This window comes from Micropterus salmoides, unplaced genomic scaffold (assembly GCF_014851395.1).
Source record: "Micropterus salmoides isolate LMB-PRFRI ecotype aquatic unplaced genomic scaffold, ASM1485139v1 Ms_hic_scaffold_14, whole genome shotgun sequence".
Lineage (NCBI taxonomy): Eukaryota > Metazoa > Chordata > Actinopteri > Centrarchiformes > Centrarchidae > Micropterus > Micropterus salmoides.
Window position 1 is genome coordinate 11,315,989 of NW_024040485.1, and position 22,903 is coordinate 11,338,891.

The 22,903-nt window shown below is 39.5% G+C and overlaps 1 protein-coding gene across 7 annotated transcripts; it reads right to left on the reverse strand.

Annotated features, from left to right (window-relative positions):
• Window positions 1-1,188: 1,188 nt before the first annotated feature.
• On the reverse strand, window positions 1,189-22,621 carry ackr4a (atypical chemokine receptor 4a). Of its 7 annotated transcripts, none has more exons than XM_038717642.1 (5): window positions 22,239-22,398; window positions 21,716-21,862; window positions 20,422-20,459; window positions 4,660-4,756; window positions 1,189-2,517 (listed from the first exon to the last, which is right to left on the reverse strand). In XM_038717642.1, the coding sequence occupies exon 5, from the start codon at window positions 2,500-2,502 to the stop codon at window positions 1,405-1,407; it is 1,098 nt and encodes a 365-aa protein (XP_038573570.1). In that variant the 5' UTR covers window positions 2,503-2,517; window positions 4,660-4,756; window positions 20,422-20,459; window positions 21,716-21,862; window positions 22,239-22,398; the 3' UTR covers window positions 1,189-1,404. The 7 variants fall into 7 exon arrangements, 6 of the variants coding, with proteins under 6 accessions (XP_038573570.1, XP_038573569.1, XP_038573568.1 ...); XM_038717641.1 differs by having other exon boundaries at window positions 20,940-21,862; XM_038717640.1 differs by having other exon boundaries at window positions 20,422-21,862.
• Between the last annotated feature and the right edge of the window lie 282 nt (window positions 22,622-22,903).

Here is a 22,903-nt window from a genome sequence, read left to right on the forward strand (position 1 = left end):
GTTGGCAAGGGAAAGAAAAACAATGTTTATACAGTGTTTGCTAATACTGGACCTTTTACCTTTGTATGACTAAATGTTTGAATGTTTGCCACCCCAGTTTTAAACCAAAACATCAACTCATAAAAAGGTTACTTGAAGTTGTGTAGTCTGTTGTGCAGAATTGTCTGTCTGCTCAGAGGTAAACTGCAAAGCACATGGGGAGCAAATGTGTCTCAGATGTTCTCAGGAATTCAGGAAACAACAAAGCTGTTTTTCCCTCATGAAAGGGAGTTAAATCCCACTGGATGTACATGTAGATTTGGCTAAAGACTCTGCACTACCACCAGTGCAAAAAAAGCTCTCTGGGAGATGATTTTATATGTGCTTGAGCTTATAAATAAAACACATGATCAGAAAGCGCATAGTTCAACTGGAACAAAATCATGCTTTCTCACTACATATCAGTGGTGCATGTGTAGTACATCTGGTTTATAGCATGTGCAGAAGTGCAACATCAAGTGGATCAGGAGTATTAAGTTGATTACAGCAACATTTAAAAGGTTAAAAAGTTGTTTTTCTCCAAAGGAGCAAAGTTCCAGCTCACTCATAGTTTCACAAATAGATCTCGTTTTTCTTTGATTTCATTCCTAGCTGTATAGTGTGTAATGAAGAGTATCAAATTCAAGCATTAATCTTATTTGTACTTTGTACCGTGTGGGTAACTGGGAAAGAGTGTTGAATATTTCTTGTGGAATTCTGGAGGTTACCTCTCGAAAAAACTAAACACAACCAAATCCAAGCATGTGAGTCATCCTGCAAAGGTTTTTTTTGACTTTATAGACCTTGTTTCTGTATCAAAGTTCAAATAGTTAATTCTTATGGCTACTATTTTAAAAAGTTTTCATTTTATTTCCATCCATTAGTAACATAATGACAGCATGTATGACTATTTTGGTCATAGAGGTTTGCTACACTTTCTGTAATAAAACATCTAAAGGCAAGTTTCAAATAGGTCTGTGGTCTAATTTGTGTTAAGTAAGTAAGATGGTAAACATTATACGTGCTAAACGTGCTCAAAGCATCGCAGCTGTAAGTGGGCTACAGTTTCACAGAGCTGCTGGCATGTCTGTAGACTTTTAGTCTTGTTTAATCACCTTTTGGACCCGGGTATAAAAACATCAAAACAAACATATTGTATTCATCACTCACTTGAGAGAAAAAAAACATACTGTTCTTTATTGCTTGAAAGTACAGACAGAGACAAAAAAAATGTATATATTGCTTGAACTAATTTTTAATAAACTGGAGGAGGAAAAGACTTAACAGTAACAACCTCCTGTTTATGGTGTGCAGGGAATTGAGAGTTAAAACGTCAAAAATATGTACAACTTAATGACTTTCCAACATAGTGCCACAAGTGGTAACTCATATTGAGAATGTGTTTGTCTCTTGGGATGCACTGTGGGAGTTAAATGACATATCCATGCCTTCCTCTGCAGGATTTGGCCTCCTCTTCCTCCTCTTCTCGCCAAACTTCTTGGCCACTTTCAGCATGTGCTGCCTGAAGGAGGACCCCATGAAGGCGTACAGGATCGGGTTGAGGCAGCAGTGAGTGAGGGCCAAGCTCCCAGTCACCTGAGCCGTCTGGTCCAACAATTTACTCGTACCACAGTGGGTCACTAAGGCGTAGACTGAGTCCATCGCTCGATACAACTTCAGCACATTATAAGGCAGCTGAGTGACCACAAACACCCCCACTACTATCAGGAGAACACGTAGAGCCTTCCACTTCTTGCCTCTGCTCTCGATGGGGAGCACCTTTAGTGCTCGGCCTACGCTCCAGTAACAGATCACCATAACCAGGAGAGGAAGCAGGAATCCCAGCAGCACCTCTGTCATCTCCAGTGCAGCTTTCCCCACTCCAGCCATTGTTGGAGGGTAGATGGCCATACACACGCTCCGATTAGACGCCCATCTCACTTCTGAGAGTATTAAATCAGGAAGACCGAGCATGAAAGCTGTCGCCCAAACAACTAAACACACCTTCCAACAGTGTCTCCTGGTGAATATCCTCTGCAGCCGCCCTCTTCGGTCCTCACCGTGCGCCCTGGCTAATGCCAAGTAGCGATCCATGCTGATGCAGGCCAGCAGCAGCATGCAGCAGGTGAAATTGACTGTGTAGCAGGCCGACACGATCTTACATACCGCCTCGCCCAGCTCCCAGCCCCTCGCCGCATCAGCAGCCCAGAAAGGCAGCGTGAAGAGCAGGAGCAGGTCGGCCACAGCCAGGTGGGTCAGGAAGGTGTCCATCATGGTCTTGAGGCGTTTGTGGTAGGCGTAGACAGCCACGACTAAGGTGTTTCCAGCCAGTCCCACCACCAGACACACGGTATACATGATCGGTAGGAAGAGGGCTGCGAAGGAACGGACATCACCCTTCTCACAGAGGGTGGGGTAGTCATCATAGCTGAAGTTGAAACTGATGTTTTCATGGTAATAGTAGTCGTCCTCTGAGACATCCATGCTATTCAGATGAAGCTGTAAGGGAGGACATTTTCAATCACTTATCTTTGGCTTTAAAACATTCACAGCTCTGCTGGTGCAGCAATGTACATAAAATGTTGGAGAGAAACTTTGTACATTTCTTCAGTTGTTGTACTTTAAGTCACAGTGAAATGGCAGTTAGACCACCTTTAGCTTTTGCAATGTGAGAAATGTCTGAGTGAAACGGTAAATGGCAAATGGTATGTGGGCAGGATTTACTGACAAGATCTGAAATCTCTGAAATTTGATTGGATTGTGAAAAGAAGTGACCGTGAATATAGCTACGTGAGCTCCAGACCTACTCTAATATTGCGTTGCTAGCAACCCGCGCTTAAAGGTCAAATGCAGTTTTATAGAGAGACAAAGTGGAACCAGAACTTTTGGATTCTGTTCCAGAGGTAACAAAAAATCATTCAAAATCCCACTGAAATTTGTAACAACGCTTAACTAAATATCCAGCCTTGAAATACAGACTTTCTCAAACGTATGTTGTGAAGTTCACTCCATATATTTAGATAAGGACCTAATATGGTTACTTATCTAGGATTCCTGTTTTTTAATGGACTCTAACAAACACCATTTCCCGTACCGTAATCTATAGACCTTTGCAGGCTAAACGTAATGTGCATGTCAAGGGATTGCGGCTAGCTCAGACATGTCTGTAAAAATGGCAGGACTGGAGAAAAAAAGAGGAATTTTTATGTAACAATATTCAAAAATGATCATTTTGACACATCTTTGAGCTTGAGCAATACTGTGTTCACACTTAGAGTTGACAGAGAAAACATCTTAAACCAAGAGGGAACACACATGTTAAAGGGCCAAAAGTCACAAATGTCATCATAATTTACTTTAATGCCACAAGCAACTGTGGAGCCAGAGTCTGGATTTCATGTTGCGGTTACAATAAAACTTTCAGAAATTAGCTTATTTGTTCCAAAACAGGAAAATACTGTACATGGACACAAAGTAAACCTGTAGTTTGGGGAAAATATATCTTAAGAGACATTCAAGTCTGCAAATGATTTTGTGATTGTGGGCTAATTATTGTGCCGTGATAACATCACCGTCAACATCTGGACATCATGTCCTGACCTCAACTGTTCCTCCCTGTTGTGCCTTCGCCCAGATAAATAATGTGAGTTAATCTGGCCTCTCTGCAGCGTGATAAGTTCAAAGTGCAGAGGAGGATACGTAGTACAGATTGTATAAACTATCCAATTCCCGTGGAGATCCCCCAGATGAGATTTCTGCTCTGCGTAAATTAAAACGCTGAAGATTTGTAATGGCTAGTTGAAACAAGGACACCTCTTCAAACACAGCCATCAATTATTAAAGTAGTAGTATTTAGTAACTGAGTACCTTAGCACTGGTTGACCACATAATAAATGCAATGGTGCAAAGTAGTTAAATACATTTACTCAAGTATTGTACTTTTGCAATTTTGAGGTATTTACTTTACTTGAGTATTTTCATTATATGCTTCTTTATGGTTCTACTCGACTACAAGTAAGAAGGAAGTACTTTTTTACTCCATGGTGTTTATCTAACAGATGCAGTAGAGTAACTAATTAACTTTTTCCTAGCTCTGCCTTAAACATAAATACATCTTTAGATAGTTACAAGTTACTTGCAAATAAATATGCATAGGCTACATACAAATATATGATGGTGTATAACATGCAGTGATGGAGGAATAACAGTACAGGACAGTAAGAGAACAATGTGCAGAGAGACAATAGTAAGAAAATCATCTCAATACAATAAATGTGAGGGGAACATTATGAAATTATGCCTTACGCGTATACCCTAATGAACACTGAGCTCTTTTTTCATTCATTCATTTTTTTCAACAAAAAATACAAGTTAGATCTGTCATTCTTTGTATCTTATGCATCAGCTCTAACATAAAAGATAAACATAAAGCAACCTACAGCTAAAATACATTCTTGATTCAATTTAAATCTACGGGGAATACTCGGATTGGCACAAATAGAAGAAATCCGATTCAATCAAATATAAAATTGCAAATTACTTGTAAATGTTTACAACATTACAGGATTATAGTACAGTACAGGCTTTGTCTGTAATGCAAATACACCCAAGAATCACCTAAGAATCTGAAACCAGTCTTACCGTTAGTCACTACTTTGCTCCTCTGGCCAGAGGGTTGGGAATCAGTCCAGTTTAAATCCAGCTGAGTCTTGTAGCGCCGCACACTGTGAACACACTTCTGAGAAGGATGACTCAGAGAGAGAGAGACGGAAAGAAAGAGAGAGAGAAAGAAGTCAAGTGACAAAAGACAGAAACCAAGTCACAACCACATTATCTGTTTACTGTGGTAATTGAGGAAAGCATTTTTATTGTTTAAACTACCGTGAGCTGATATGTTAACAAATGCATTTCATCACAAAAGGAAATAAGTATAAACACAAACAATAAGTATAAAAGTTTAAACTGACAGAAGATGTTTAACTTGGCAGTGAAAACAGAACATTATGCAAAAATACATTTTGCACCTTAAATATGTGATATTACAGTCATTACTCAGTTTTAAAGGATAGTACCACTTAAATCATAGACCTGTGGTGTCTTTGCTTGTGTGTTTATTTTACACCCACACCCACAGTGTTAATAACCACGCTGCAGCTAAAACCACAAGGAATGTTTCACTTGTAGTCCATCAAGATTTGGCACGTTGTTTCTTTGTTGTAAAAATGTTTCCCTCTTCTATTCTGGTTTCCCTCTGAGGCCAGCTGTTACTCAGCTGCTCCGCCCAGTAAGAGAGAGAAAACATACACACTGGATTCTTGTTTTCAGTACAAAATTTGTTTGGGTTTTTATTGGCTACAAAGCACACATATGTTTTGAAAATATCACATACACATGTAGAGAAAAAACACGTAAAGTATCTCATGTTAATGTGAGTGTTATTCTCCTTCTATTGTCAACATGAGGGATTATACTCAATGGTTTGGATAAAGTTGTTTACCATCACTGGAAAGAACGTAAACGTGATTGTCAAAATGTATTATGTGGATGTTGGACAGTAAAGGTTACAGGGAGGGGGGCTATGGCTGAATTAAGCTGTTAGGAGGCACAGCAGGGTTTATCTACTGGTGAAGACTGGTGATGAAGGGACATCCCACAGTCCAAAGACATGAAGGTCAGGTGAATTGTCTAAAGACTGTAGTTCAATCAGAGACTTGATTGAGTGAATAACAATAATTTCCTAATATATGATACACTGGGATAAGAATTTGAAATTTCATTTTTAGCGATTAGACCCCATCGTGATGATGAAGTATTTTAAAAAGGGGTGGAGCTGCAGAGGCATAGAAATCCTCCTCCTCCCAGTGGAGTGTAGAGACTGGCGGCGGTGAGATGAATAGGTGAAGAAGATGTTGGGTATCAGGATGAGAAGAGGGGAAGGATTCTGCTGAGCTAAAGTGAGCCTGGATCTGCTGAGCAGCAGGTGAATGGGGTGAAGGAGAGGCGCAGTGATTCGTAGGCCTACTGAAATGAAAGCTGTCAGCAGAGGAGAGAACAGATTTAAAGTGTGATAGTGACTTCATGATTGGCTGAGCTGATTGCGGTGAAACCTGATTGTAAAACTAGGTGAGAAGGCCCATAGTCAGCTGATAGGGGCAGGAAGAGAAAGAGTGTTTATAAGAGAAAGTGCTTTCCCGAAAGTAGACCCTTGCCACTTCCTCTCCCTCACGGAGTGTCCTCTGGTCCGAATCACCCTCACAGCCATATCAAGTTCCTTTAACGCATAGGGTATAAATACAACCAAGTTTTGGATGAACTTCCCTCTCTCTAGCAGAAATAGGATCTGACTTTTGAGCAGTACTATCATTCACTGCTTTCATACAACAGTTGACTGATTATAATTCAGGATTGATGTTGAAGAAAAGTGTGTGAACATTTGTCATTTATTTTAATATATGTACCAAATTATTTTGGTTAGATTTTGAATATTTCTTTAAGACGTTGGCTAGCTCAGCTATTTATTTATGAAAAAGAGACATTCTATATTTTTATGAAATGATTTATATTGATTGTAAAAGAGTAGGCCATGTATGTTGAACCTCTTTATTTTCTATGGAAAATATAATGGCCCAATATCAATGTCCCTCCTAAACCCTCAGCCCTGAACCCTCACAGACTTAACAGATGTCACCTGGTAAATGATTGAGTGCAAGTGGGAATGAGACAGCATTAATCATGTTAGTTGATTATGTGTCGGACCGTCTGCATAGACAAGCAAACAGTGTGGAAGTAGGTAAGGGTAGGGAAGAGCAAGTACTTGTGGAAAGGCCCAGAGAGAGTGAATGAGTGACGCATAATTAAGGTAAGTCTTCCTTCCTTTCTTCCCTAAGGAGGCTCTATAGCCGCTGTTCGACCAAAGGTACCGGGGACTTTTAAGTCCCCAGATCTCTTTTCAATGATCTACAAGGTTCCTTCAGCTCACAACACTGTTGTGTGCGTTTTCATTTCATTAATTAGGCAAATTAACCAGCTAACGAGAGGGGCTTGTAGCCAATTCTGTGGTCTGGTCTCTGCCACACAGACCACTGATCGCTACCACAGTCTCTAAGGGAAGGCTCCTTTCTGTTCCTTGTTACACAAACTGTGGCTGTACACATTAAAAAAGGTCAGTTTCAAGTTTTCTTACAGTCTATGGTTCCAAAGTAGACCTAAAGTGACCTTAAGTCATTTAAATATCTCAACTGGCAGATACAATTTTTTTTTTCCTAATAGAGAGGAATGGATCAAAGCAATTAGATGTGTTGAGGAATTTTCTACTGTATCAGGCTTAAGAATGAACTTGAACAAATCTGTTTATTATTTACATTAAAAAGATAAACAGACTTAAATGAGCATACTTTCCTAATAAACTACCTTACGCTGCGCACCGCATGACTGACAGGATCCACTTCTCCACCATCAGCCACTATCGTGCTCACAGTTTTGAACAAACAGGTTAAGGCCGCGAAGAATTAGACTCTGTATTGACTGCTGCTTATTCGTTTAGCATTATTGGCTTTTTGATGCATCCTCCAATTAGTACAGCACTACGTATGATAATATGCTTGCTATTGTGTGCCGGCGGCCATCAGTGCGTAAAATAATAACACTTAAATATTATACCTACCATAAAGGGCGAAATTGCGTCTCTCCTTGAGCAATAGTCTTTGGTGGCATTTTTCACGCTATTGAAACTCAAACTTTGTTGCAATATCGCAGACATGACAGGCAAGTAGTGGACTGCTGTGTGTGTGTTTGTGCGTGTGGGCATGAGATGAGGCTCCACACTGCTGCCACACTGGTCGGTGTGATGTTGCTGCCACACTGGTCGGTGTGATGTTGCTGCCACTAGGGGCGCTAAAGACCGCAATATATAGTGCAACAATAAGAGTAGGCATAATTGATAACATAGTATATTTAACAAAGAATTATGATAAAGATGCATTACAGTAGATATAACCAACTGTAACCAGTGGTCAGTGTGGCAGCGACCACTATCCTCAGCGCCCCTAGTGGCAGTGACCACACCGACCATTGCGGCAGCAGTGATTGGTCTGTGTGGCAGCAACCCAAGACTGTGGAGCCTCGTCTCATGCCCTCTCTGGCCAACTTAAAAGATTAAGTCTGCTTTGCGATGTCTTCTTCATACTTTGGTGTTTTTGAATTGAATAATGGCAATCATGTGAATAAAATACTATCTATTAATTTCCAGGCCATTAGAGCTTGTTAATAAAAGTTTGATAACTTCACAGTAATTTATGGATATATATCTTTTTTCTTCATCAACTTAGTTAGCCATTTAACTAACTAACTGGAAAGTATTGTTTAAGGTTTCAAAACTTCAACCTCAATTTTTTATGTTGCATAGGTTTTCTTTCCCTATATAATGACATTTGTTCCTCCAAATGAAATTAAATAATATCTTATCTAATTCTTTGTATATTTCAGTAGCCATTTCCAGTCATAAGGATACATAGATCTGGATATTCCCTCAGTATTAGATAGTAGAACTCTACCATTCAGTGAAAAATGCCTCATCCACCACATGTTGAACCTTTTCTCATTATTTGTTTAATCATAGGGCTGAAGTTTAGGTTATTGCAGAGTTTTTCATTCTTATCACACCCAGGTATGTAACTGGGTTCTTCACAGGGATATCTTTAACTTCTGATAGTTCACATTCCTTAAGTGGTAGCCTAATAAACAGATTTGTTCAAGTTCATTCTTAAGCCTGATACAGTAGAAAATTCCTCAACACATCTAATTGCTTTGATCCATTCCTCTCTATTAGACAAAAAAAAAAATTGTATCATCTGCCAGTTGAGATCATTTAAATGATCTAAGGTCACTTTAGGTCTACTTTGGAACCATAGACTGTATTAAAACTTGAAACTGACCTTTTTTATTGTGTACAGCCACAGTTTGTGTAACAAGGAACAGAAAGGAGCCTTCCCTTAGAGACTGTGGTAGCGACCAGTGGTCGGTGTGGCAGAGACCAGACCACAGAATTGGCTACAACCCCTGCTGCAGCTGACATAGGCTGTAGCCATACAAAGCGATGCACAGACATCATTATTTGTAACCACTATCCATGAGCAACATTATAAATGTACATCAGATTTGACTGGAATATACACACTCACGTCTGTGTCGCCTGAGCATCGGAGGAACGTGATGTTTAACGAGCTTAATTAGGCCTACCTGCTGTAATCAGCTGTTCCGCTTGTTTTGGAGAGGTGGAGACCGACTTCGACTGTGTAAAAACCTCCTGACTGATAAACTAAAAACAACAACTCAGTATTTAGCGTAAACACACCGCTGCACGCTGGCTGCTATTTCCAATATATTTAATGTCAACATACGATCTCAGGCTGACATCGGGGAGACTTGTGTGACTATTTGACTGTTGATTTTGATTTATTGGTTTGCAAACAAAGGTGGAAAAGAGACGCTGGCTGCATAACGTGAGCCGCCGAATGCAAAACCGTGGACAGGTCAGCCGCCGTCTGATTTCTGTTGCGCCGAAAGCAGTGTTATTATGGTAAGGACGAAACGCGAGTGAGCCGAAGGTCCTGAAAGATACGTACGCGTTTTTTGTGATGTTCTTAGTGATTATCCGAACACAAATACATACAACATAAATATAATAATATTACTAATAACAATAATGATAATAGTAGTATAATTTATTATTATTTGTTATTAATGCAAATACAAAAAAAACCTTTTCTTTTTTATTATGTGAACATAATTTATATGAAATTTGACCTTTCACCAGCCTAATTCCTCAGCAGTTAAGCTAGTTCAACATTGTCATGGCTTCTCCTTTCTAGTGTCCTTTACTATCACTGGTACAAATATAATGTTTTACTGTACCAGCTATGAGATATTGCACTCTAAAAATTCCCTCCAACAGCAATATGTAAACATGTTAACATTTTCTGTGAACTTTGGCCTTTTACCAAAACAGTTCCTTAATAAGTGACACGATCGTTGTCATATCATCTCCTTCCTATTGTCCTCTACTATTACTGGTACATATATCATAACATTTTACTGTACCAACTATGAGATATTGCACTCTAAAAACCCCTACATCAGCAAAAACTTAATAGACAGTTAACATTTCTTTGACCAAAACAGTTCCTTAATAGGTGACACCACCAATTTACATATCTTCTGCTTCACAGTGTCCTCTACTATCAGTGGTACATACATCACAACATTTTACTGTACCAACTTGGGGAAATTACAGTCTAAAAACCCCTTGCAACAGTGAAAACTAAATAAACAGTTAAGATTTCTGTGAAATTTGACCTTTGACCAAAACAGTTCCTTAATAGGTATTATAATATTATATTACTATAATATTATTATATTTATATTGTATGTATTTGTGTTCAAGAGAAAGGTACCTTTTATATTGGTCACAAGATTCTTGTTGAGGATCTGATGCCTCCACGCCTACTTTAAGTGTAAGTAATGTTACTAGAACAACTTGGCTACTGGACATTTGACAGCTGATAAAATTGTCTCTAAGAGGACAACACAAAAACATTTAAAGACCGTCTCCCTTGTTCCATTTCTCCCACTTATGTGACATAATAGTGCTGTCAACATTAAAACACTGAGGCATCTTTTAGAAGAGCATCTCAAAAAATTAGAATACTGAGGGAAAAGTTCATTGTGGACATCAGAACCAGACAGAGATTAAAGGCCTCAGAAACCTTCGCAGGTGTTTTGAGTTAATTCGCTGATTAGAGAGCTCTTCTCCAGTGGACATTTCTGTATAATTTATAATACAGAAATGTATTTTTATTCTAAAATGTTTATACATTTTGAGATACTGGAGTTTTTATTTCCATGAGCTGTAAACCGTAAACAAGATGAAAACAAAAAAAGGGTTTGAAATGCTTCACTTTGCATAATGAATCTAGAATATATCAGAGATTCACTTTTTGAATAGAATTACGTTAGAAAATTAACTTCACCACAATATTCTATTTATATTATATTTCTATTATATTATTTACTTTATATTTTTCATCACCTGAAGCATTTATTACACATTCTCTTCCAAGAGTCACACTGTGGACCAGATGTACCACCTGGTGCCAGAGAGCTGCAGAGACCTGGAAGCCTTGTTATTGTCGTGGAAGTCTGTATCTGTTGGCGTGGACTGACGTGGAAAGGCGTTCTCTCTTTTTGTTTACTTTGAGTTTTAAATATTGTCCATATTTGTGTTATAGGTCCATTTAAAAAAAAAAAAAGTTTATGGTTCACATTGTAATAAATTCTCTCTCATTATATATATATATATATATATATATATGCATTTCCTGTCTTTACTACTTACTGAAAAGCCAATTGTATACCACAGATAAAACATGAAACATTTAAGCTGAACTCTCTGAACATCAGTCTAGGATAAGTTGAAAAGTGAAAATACTCCCAACATGTTTCACATGAAATGTTGAAAAGTAATTATGCAGTGTATTTCTGTGTGTGCAGGAGTATTTTTACTTTCTACCTTATACTTTAAGATAAATAAAGAGCCATACACCCAGTACCCATATACTGTATAACAGAGCCTGAAGTTTCTGAAGAGTGCCTTGTTTGCTGCCCTGATATAAGTCTAGTTTAAACACAGAATAATGTGGGCACATCCAAACCATCCTGTGGGTAAGTGCTGAAACAAAGAATGAGCTGCACAGAGTAATTATGAATCCCCATAGGTGGTTTTTATTGTGACCTTGCAAACTCTGAGGTCTCAGAGGTGACCGAATGCACATGTAGTAAATAGGTGAGTCTATACAATGTAACCCACACAAGACCTTCTCAGAGGTCGCAATAAATGACACCTCCTACAGGGCTTCAAAACTATTCAGCGTGAAGATAATTCTTTGTTTTTCACAACAGAGTAACTTCTCAGTCAATGTCACATTTGTCTCTTAAAGAAATGTCAAAATAAAACAGTACATTTACTCATTTGGCAGACGCTTTTATCCAAGCGACTTACATTTGAGGAACAACATACAAGCATCAACAGAGCATCAAATACAGATCTACAACTGACAATACATACTAGTAAGAACAGCAATAAGTACTAGTAAGAGCTCATAGTACATATCAATGGGGTAAATACCTAGGGAAGGAAGTAAGAGTTAACCAAGTGCAATCAAAACAAAAAGGTGCAATCAATACAAGATCATTGTAGGGGATAGAAGAAGAACACAGAAAGTGCATGTTAGAGGTTAGGAGTTAGAGGTGTTATAAGAGGAAGTGTTCTCGGAAGAGATTAGTTTAAGATCTTCTTGAAGTTAGAGAGGGACGCCCCTGCTCTGATGGTGTGTGGTAGCTCGTTGGTGTCACAGATGAGAATAGCCGGGACTGGGATTGCTTTGTGTGAAGGAATGGCAGAGCCAGGCGGCGTTCATTGGAGGAGCGTCGCGGCCGAGAAGGAACGTAAGTTTGTATAATGGAGTTTAGGTAGATGGGTGCGGACCCAGTAGTCACTCTGTATGCAAGCATTAGTGACTTGAATTTGATTCTGGAGGCCACGGGGAGCCAGTGGAGGTCACTGAGTAATGGAGTGACATGAGTCCTTTTGGGCTGATCAAAAAACAGACGCGCTGCTGCGTTCTGAACCATTTGTAAAGGTTTCACTGCACAAGCTGGAAGACCTGCTAGGAGGACATTGCAATAGTCGAGGCGAGAGATAACCATGGCCTGTACCAGAAGCTGGGTGGCGTACTGAGTGAGGTAGGGCCTGATTTTCCTTATGTTGTATAGAGCAAAGCGGCATGACCGAGAGACAGCAGCAACATGGTCTGAAAAGGACAGCTGGTCATCAATCATGACACCGAAGTTTCTTACCACCTTGGTTGGAGTGATGGTTGAGGAGTCAATTTGTAGTTTGATGTTATGGTGGATAGATGGAATGACCAAGAGTGTAGTCTTAGAGAGGTTTAGTTGAAGGTGGCAAGCCTTTATCCATGCAGAAATATCCGAGAGACAGTCTGTGATCCGTGCTGAGACGGTGGGATCGCCTGGCGGGAAGGATAGGTAGAGTTGCGTATCATCTGCGTAGCAGTGGTAAGAGAAGCCGTGCGAGTGAATGATCGGCCCCAGTGAGGTGGTGTAAATTGAAAAGAGAAGGGGCCCTAGCACTGAGCCTTGGGGCACCCCTGTGGAGAGGCAGTGGGAGGAGGATAATTGTCCTTGCCACAAAACATTGTAGGAACACCCCGAGAGGTAGGATTCAAACCACAGGAGTGCTTTACTCGAGAAGCCCATTGCTGAGAGAGCGGATAGCAGGATCCTGTGGTTGACTGTGTCAGAGGCAGCTGATAGGTCAAGCAGGATAAGAACCGAGGATTGGGCTACAGCTTTAGCGGACCTTAGTGCTTCTGTTACAGACAGAAGAGCCGTTTCAGTAGAGTGGGCACTCTTAAAACCAGACTGGTATGGATCTAGGAGGTCATTCCGTGAGAGGAATTCTGAGACTTGTTTGAATACTGCCCGTTCAATAGTTTTGGATAAAAATGGTAGAAGAGACACTGGTCGATAGTTCTCAACTTGAGTTGGGTCAAGTGAGGGCTTTTTGAACAAGGGTGTAACCCGGGCCCTTTTGAAAGTGGTCGGGAAGGTTCCTGAAGCCAGTATTATCACATGAGACAGCATGGTATTCGAAGGAGGCATTTTGATTCGGAGGTAGCAGCTGTGTGAACCCAGTCCCACCCCCCATCCCAGACGGTCGGGGGGTGTGGGTGAAAGAGTAGTTGGTGGACAGCGCAGCGGGGGTAGCAGAGTTTTCTGTTTTGATCAGGGTCTCAGTTAGCGCCAGTATCCCAAGAGATAATGTGTTAGCATAAGCAGTGATAAAGTCAGCTTCTTGACCTGAGTTTAAGAGTACAACAGAAGTACAAGTACTCTGTTAAATGCTTTGGATCGCCCTCCGGATTAACAAGACAAAAGCTTGGTTTCAGTGGGTGGGACACACACCCAGTTGTTTGATCTCGCTCAGCCGGCCTTCAGATTCTAGTGGATTGCTCAGTAAAAGTGCAAAGAAATAGCACATCAAGAGTAGGAAAGATAGAGTAAAGTATAACCTCACTACTGCAAACTCTTATTTGCCCCACGATTCTTGTCCTGTGTTTAAGACTGGCGAGGAAACATACATACATAACATCAACCTTTCATTTTTTACTTTCTACTAACATATGTATAATGATATTTTCATTTACAGATGTTAACTATAATATATTAAGTTTAGATCACACTATTTAAAATTAAAATATGAAACTGATGATGAATGAAGAATGATTTTATTATGTATAATTAGTTTAATACACTTTATAACAATACAAAAGCAATAGTTTAATAAATTAAACTACATCTGGAGGGTTCTGCAGTCAGCTCCTCTGGCACCTGTAAAGACAACAATGGGTAGACACTTAAGCAGCTTCTTCCAAAGAGCCATAAAGCTACTGAACTCTGAGATCACCTCAGCATGATAACCTCTCTGGCATGTGACAGTAATTAGGGGTGGCAATGTGAAATACACTGTTAACTAATATGTGCAATATACGTTTTTCTGCTGGACACTGTGCAATAATAACTACTCAAGCCAGATCTTATTGAACATTCATTATAAGGATCTTATTTTACATTTCTTATTGAACTGTACTACCTTTTTTGGCAAATTCTAATCCACCAAACAAACTCCGAGGCGGCTCTCACACACCTAATTTCTCACCTTAACGAAACCATTGCCCTAGTTAAAGGTGGATGAAAATCTCTGCATGTAACCTACAGCAGCTGTTCTGCCGAATTATGCATCCACCTCTTAAGCTCCTTATCAGAAACATCGCTGATCAAACACAGTTATCACCTCAGATTGTTTGCTGAATCTCAAGGAATGCTACATCTACTAAGTGTAAAAACTTATTGACTCTAAACTGCCTTTAATATGTACTTTGAATCAATCATCCCCACATGAACTCCGCAAAGAATAGTATAACGTTATCGTTTTTAAACAGTAACGTTACACTTGGAGGTGGATGGCTTATGGCGAGCTCAAATAGTTGCATCGGTGCTCCTCAGTGTGACAGTTTCAGGCAGAACTCCACAGCCGCTCCCCCCTCGGCTCTCTGCCTTTAAACCCTTTGTGTCCATCGGGATCAGGTGCAGCCACTTATAATAGTATCTGACTAGTATCTAACTGAACAGTGATTCCGTTACAGGACGTAGTTAAATCTCACATCGCCTGTTAGTAAAAGTTACCGTTAAAATAATGTCAGCTAACTCAGAGCTGAGACGAGACTTTACTTACAACTTCACACAGACGCCTTTACTTCAAAGTATTATCACCCTAATGTCTAATACTACGGTTAATCTAATAACTTTACATTTTGGCTTCTCTCTTCTTGCTGACTTGTCTTTGACTCATTAAAAGCTACAGTTAGAACACACTAACTTAGCAGCTTGGGGCTGCTCGTATCTGGCTAATTGGCGTAACGAGCTAACGTTAAGCTAACAAGCGATATGCTGACAGCGATACCTGTTAAATGTTAACACATAAATAAAATACAGGAATTTCACTCACCATGTAGAACACTGATTTCCTGGAGGTTCCCTCTCCAATGAACTGCACAGCCAGCCTGCCATTATTCATCCGGTATCTGCATGTAGAAATGTCCAAAAAGCTCCGACAGGCTGAGCCTCAGAGCTCTGTGTAGCTGAGTGTGGCTAACAGACGGCGGACCGCATGCTAGCAGTGGCAGCGGCTAAAGGTGCCTGTCAGACAAAGCGGCCACGCCCATAATAATGCAGAACTTTAAGGCTTAATATAATTTAAACAGGTGAGTTATAAAAAATAAAAAAAATCACCACCCTCACAGTCACAAAGGGCAAAATTCTCCATTGACCCACATTTTAACTTGGGGGTCAATGGAGATTGACTCCCTTCTGCAGCCAGCCTCAAGTGGCCACTCAATGAATTGCAGTTTCAGATGCTTGCGTATTGGCCTCAGGCGGGAGACCGGAAGTTTGCCGCTTGCTCGCACCTCATCCTTACCATAATAACACTGCTTTAGGCGCAACAGAAATGGCGGCGGCTGACCTGACCACGGTTTTGCATTCGGTGGCTTGAGTTACTGCAGTACCCCCCCAAAGTACCGGTATTTTCAGAAAATACATATAAATCCTGGTCCCTCCGGTGGAAAAACAGTGAGTTCCTCCAAAGGTTCCTAGTTCCGGGGTATAGCTAGTTCCTTTGGTCGAAACACAGCTTATGTAGTTAACAGCTAATGAGATGGCGTCAGCTAAAACCAAAAAATCGCCAGATCCCAGCATAACACAGACTCCACGTAACAAACAACAATAAAGTTTTATTTGCTGAATCTTGTCTGGACAAACGATAATCACATTGACTTCGGGTGAAAACACATTCAACATCAGAAAAGCTTGAGTCACAGAGAGACCTCCGCTTTGTTCTGAAACTGACAAAATTGACACAAAGTTGTCTTTCATCCTGTTGAACAGGTAAACTAACATTACTGCAAAGCATTTGAAATTTAGCTAGTAGGGGAAGCTGGCAGGCGAGGCACTGTCATCACATTTTGGAACTGTGTCTGTGTCATGCCTTCTTATTGGCAACACAGAAATAAGTACTCTACTCCTTTTTCTTAAGTAGCAAGTAGAAACAAAAGTAAAAGTCCTTTCTGTCACATTCAACGTTTCCATAAGTAAAAGTACAAAATATTAGCATAAAAATATACTTTAAAGTACAAAAAGCATAATGTATATTACATTACTGGATTATAATTATTTGTGAGTTTTACTTGTGAGTCTTATCTTATCCGATAATAATAAGTAGCAAATTTGTTTATTGATTACATTTTGTATAATTAATCTGAAAAGAGGTCAAATAAATGAAGGGGAGCAAGGAGAATGAAGTGCAATATTTGTCTCTGAATTGTATTGAAGTAGAAATATAAAGTAGCATAAAATGGAAATACTCAAGCAAAATACAATTACCTCATAAAATACAGTATTTGAGTAAATGTACTTAGTTACATTCCACCGCTGTTTGCAATATACTTTTGACCCTTTAAAATGTGGACATTTTGTTAACGCTAAATGGCAATGAAAAAAAACTTTTAAACTTGCTTAAAGAAAATATGTAATAATTCATGTCTTTCTTCAGCTCACTCATCTTCATCTTTCTTCTTCTGATGGTGACAGAAACAAAAAGGAAAAGTCAATGAGAAGGAGGGCAAGAATAAATAGGAGTATCAATCATTCAGCTAACCAATCCAGCAGTTGATAAGTAAAAAAATATATATACAGTGGGTACGGAAAGTATTCAGACCCCTTTAAATTTTTCACTCTTTGTTTCATTGCAAGTTCATTTTATTTCTCAGTAATGTACACTCAGCACCCCATCTTGACAGAAAAAAACAGAAATATAGAAATTTTTGCAAATTTATTAAAAAAGAAAAACTGAAATATCACATGGTCATAAGTATTCAGACCCTTTGCTCAGTATTTAGTAGAAGCACCCTTTTGATCTAATACAGCCATGAGTCGTTTTGGGAAAGATGCAACAAATTTTTCACATCTGGATTTGTAAACGTTGGGGCGGCTGTGGCTCAGGAGGTAGAGCGGGTTGGCCGTTAATCGGAAGGTTGGCGGTTCGATCCCTGGCCCCCCCTGGTTGCATGCAAGATACTGAACCCCTATTCATACATTCCGCCAGTGTATGAATGAGTGTGAATGTTAGTTTCCGTTTGAGTATGAATGACTGGTGAATGCAGATGTAGTGTAAAAGCGCTTTGGTCGAAAAGACTAGAAAAGCGCTATACAAGTATGGAGCATTTACAGCCATTTTCAGCCAGAGATGCTCAATTGGGTTTAAGTCAGGGCTCTGGCTGGGCCATTCAAGAACAGCCACGGAGTTGTTGTAAAGCCACTCCTTCGTTATTTAAGCGGTGATAAGTAAAAGGTCTGAGGTCCAGATCACTCTGGAAAAGGTTTTCGTCCAGGATATCCCTGTACTTGGCCGCATTCATCTTTCCCTCGATTGCAACCAGTCGTCCTGTCCCTGCAGCTGAAAAACACCCCCACCCCCTGCTGCCACCACCATGCTTTACTGGTGTATTGGACAGGTGATGAGCAGTGCCTGGTTTTCTCCACACATACCTTAGAAATAAGGCCAAAAAGTTCTATCTTGGTCTCATCAGACCAGAGGATCTTATTTATCACCATCTTGGAGTCCTTCAGGTGTTTTTTAGCAAACTCCATGCGGGCTTTCATGTGTCTTGCACTGAGGAGAGGCTTCCGTCGGGCCACTCTGCCATAAAGCCCCGACTGGTGGATTGCTGCAGTGATGGTTGACTTACTACAACTTTCTCCCATCTCCCGACTGCATCATCCCATGTAATATTTCAGTTTTTCTTTTTTAATAAATGTGCAAAAATTTCTACATCTGTTTTTTTCTGTCAAGATGGGGTGATGAGTGTACATTACTGAGAAATAAAATGAACTTTTTAGATTTTTGGAAAATGGCTGCAATGAAACAAAGAGTGAAAAATTTAAAGGGGTCTGAATACTTTCCATACCCACTGTATCTGTAAACTTCTTTTTATGTTCACTTCACTCTTTGTAACTTGGCATCAGGCATGTGCACACAGACATCAAAAGGGGCTTCAGCACCTGCCCTTTTTCTTCTTCAAGAGAAAGTGCCCTTTGTTCTAGGCTGCTTTTTTTTTAAAATAAATTAATATACAGTATATTTATTCCTGTTTGCAACACATTTCCTGTCAAACAAATATATTTATTGGGAGGAAAAATCTAAATAGGCCATCAGGTCGGAAGATGTCTCTCTCTCGCATCTCACTGTGCAACCAGAGCGCACAGACAGACAGACAGCAGCCCCTCCAGCTTCTCTCCCAGCAGTGTTTTTCTTGGCTTGTGTGGAGGTGAGTGGTGATGAACAAAAGACTAAACTACCAGTGCCTCGAGTTTACTGCTAATTAAACAAAAGACAATATAGGCCTAGGCCTATGTCTTGCTAACGCATGACTCATGAGCTGAGCTAATGTAATAAGTTAGCTGAAGTTTAGCTAAGGCAATATCTCATGGCCTTACAACCTAATGTACTGATGCAGACACTACAGGTGAACACAGTAACATTTGTAACGATTTCGTAACGTCATCACAATTAATTAAGATACGGCAATTTGCACACATTTGATGGGATAAAGAAAATAACTAAAGCATATCACCACAGGACTTCCCGAGTTAATGACTTACATCAAGAGTTGGCTATTTTCCTTTGAAACGTGCTTTGTAAAAATGCAGATTAGCTTGTTTTGGTTAATATAGAATAAATCTACAGATGCAAATAGACCGAGGGTATTAGGCTTAAAACCAACACCGTCTAAAGGTGTATTCTTGAAGTTTTATTTCCATTAGAGTAAAAGAAGACATGGAAGCAAAATAGACCAAGTCTCAAAATTGACCACTCCATGAAAAAGTGCCTTAAAGAGTAACTTCATAGTTTTAACGGTAGGCTGCTCATCTAATAACTCTCCATTCTATTAGTTTGTTGTATGCTGATAGATCCTCCCTCAAATGTGAAACTAAGTCCATGTTACCATCAGTAATTGTGTGTGTGTGTAAATGTAATATAACAGCAACAATAATAAAGTATTTGATCAGTACATTAATTTATTCAGGCAATTCAGTATTCTGTTGCTTGGCTGTGTGAAGCTGAAGGTTATCTTTACTCATTTGGCATCTTGCTTGTGAAACAAAAAGTAAAAGTATTTAAATAACATTTTTTAATTATGCCTGCAGCCCAATTTCACAGTTTAGTGTGAAGATTTATGTGAAGTGTTATGTATTCAAATAACACCAAAAGAATTGAAGCCATTAAAACTATATCATACATATATACTTGAAACTAGTAGCACAGAAAACATGCACATTGTGGCATAGTTTGCTTTGCTGTCGCCTGCTCCTGTGATAAACCTAGTGAATACTAAAGAAGACCGTGGTCTCTGTGTGAACTAATTATTTTGTAGAAAAGTTAAATGTTGTTGAGTTAACATATTTGTCTTGTTTAAAAAAAAAAAAAGCCTTTTCCCCACTTGAGCCCCTGCCCACCAAAATGTCTGCACATCCCTGCTTGGCATCATAACATAAATGTGTTTCAAAAAAACCAAACACATTTTCATTATTTGTCAAATTGGTGATGCTCAGTTACACAAATGACTGACAGATCATTTTAGCTTATTCATAGTTAGTGTCTATCTTTTAACCGCGCTTGTATTTGTGATAACATGGGAGAGAAGCTCTTACGTGGAATGAGGCTTTAGTGGACTTGGTGTCAGTTCATTCTGTAACATACAAAAAGAGTCTCAAAAGCAACTGTTAAATTCCACACATACCCATTAATGAATTAATATAACTACTGTGAAAAACAAACTATTGTAATTCAACTACTGATCATCCTTTTCATTAATGAGCTAAGAGAGTGATAATATGTAATAATTATTTTCCAGATGTAGATTCAGGGGAACACATTTGGTCCTACTGAGGGAAGGCCTGCACATTTTCTCATTATCCTACAGCTGTATACAATTCTATTCCGTTGTCAATTCAGGTTTCCGTGTTTCCTAGTTTCTTTGTCTGCCTATAAGAAAGTGAGGATAAATGATCCGGTAAAACTTTTATCATCCGTTTTTCTTTTTAATCACCTCTGTGACCTCACACTGCAAATACAAAAACACAAATAGTGTTGTTTTCTTTTCGTCTCAGTTGATGATCAACATTTATACCTAAACATTGCAAGAGAAAATGCAATTTGAATCAAAAACCTTTTTATAAACAGGAAAGCTCCTTGCAATCAGTAGTGTCGTAGTGAAGGATGTGATGAGCAGGAAAACCTGCAGACACAACAGGACCAGCAGCACAGTTCTGTCCATGACTGATGAGCTGAAGAGTCTGACACAGCGGTGACACATATGTATTTACTTACTCCCAGCTAATCACTTTCATGTGAACAAAGAGGGGGGAATTAAGAGGACGTATGCAGACTCAAACGTACTGTACATCCACACAGATTATCTGAAATGGTTTGTTTATCTGCTTCTTTCCCCATGCAGTCCCTCCTTAGACATTTCATGATTGCATCAGTAAAAATATGGCAGCAGCTTCACAGACAAATGTTAAATTTAATAAAATTTGAGCTTGAAGTTAATTTACCTGAACTTCACTGAACAGTACAAAGCCTTCGTCGAAGAATCTTGTGTTGAACCATACAAATTCCAGAGGTGTAACAAATTTTGTTATAAATTTTACAGAATGTTTACTGTATAGATTGTTAAGCCAGAGAGCAGTATTACCTCCTCTGATTTGATTTTCACATATAATATATAGAAATGTACTTTATTTAGTCACCCAGCTGACCACTGCACACTAATTAAAGAGTTAGTAAGTAACTTTAGAGGATGTTAGAGGATGGCTCTTCTGTGTTATTGTTGCCATTTAGCTGCAAAATTGTATATTATGTGGGTCAGGTTAGTTACAGCGACTAAGAGGTGGAGAAGCTGTGAACCTGAGTATTGATAAAAGACAATAAATCTATACTGACCGTTATGAAGCAAACAGCAGCAGATCCGAGCTAATGTAGCGTTACATCCTTTCTTGCAGGTGTGACAGGATGAGGTTTTTCTTCTTTTTTAGGGTTTAATGGCGGTTGGCAAACCAGTTTAACGGTGCATTAACGCCACAAGATGGACTGGAGTGTGGAACGAGAGATTAAGCAGGAAATAAATGAAAACAAAACAAAAAAAAACAAACAAACAAACAAAACTTAAAACTTAAATCTAAAACTATTATATGAAAATATATCTGGCCTGCTGTTTTCCCCAAGAGACCTGTCAATGAGATATCATGATGTTTTGCCTTCCGTAATGACTGAAAGAGGCGTTCCCTCTTGATAGTGTATCTCCTACACTGAAGGAGAACATGTTCAACCGTTTCTTGTTGGTTACAATATTGTCACGGTTTGGTGTGGGTGAGGCAGGTTGGAAGACCCAAACGCAGGACGCAAGGCAGGAAGAGGTACAGTACAAAGGGGTTTTAATGAACGAACCAAAAGCGAGCACACTTACAGGTGAGTGGCTGAATACAGAGTCCAAAAACTAAGGTAGTCCAAACAGAGATCCAAAGGGAGCAGGGTAACAGGGAGACACGACAAGCAGGCAGACAACAGGAGACCTCACAGCAACTCTGGGAGACAGCATACAATGACCCGACAAAGAAACACCAGGCATATATACACACACAGGGACTAACGAGCAGGGCGGGAGCAACACAGGTCAAGGACATGAGATTAACGAGGCAGGCAGAGAGAGACAGTGAGCAGAGGGAAATAGAGAGACTTACATGCAGGCAGAGTGACAACTGGGGGAACAGACGGAACACAGGTTACTGAACACAAAACAGACCAGAGTGAACACTTAACATGAACTAAGGTACAGGACTAGGAACAAGGACAAAGAACTAAAATGCAGGAACAAGAGTTAAGGCAGTGACTAAGAAACAATATAACAAGTAGACTACCAAACCAAAGCAATATCAAAACAACACAGGACTACGAGCTAGAACACCAGACAAGACATAAACACTAAGGACAAGGAAACAAGAAGAACAGGTAAACAGAAGGACACCAGAAACAAATGGCAAAAGCTACAACTCATGACAAATATATACATTTCCCAGTTGGGAGCTTACCTATTTTATATAACGAAAGGTTGAGACCTGTATGTCCTATTCT

What these genes read in the sequence shown, in the direction of transcription:
- ackr4a (XM_038717642.1), bottom strand. Translation starts at nt 2,502, where the DNA reads ATGGATGTCTCAGAGGACGACTACTATTACCATGAAAACATCAGTTTC.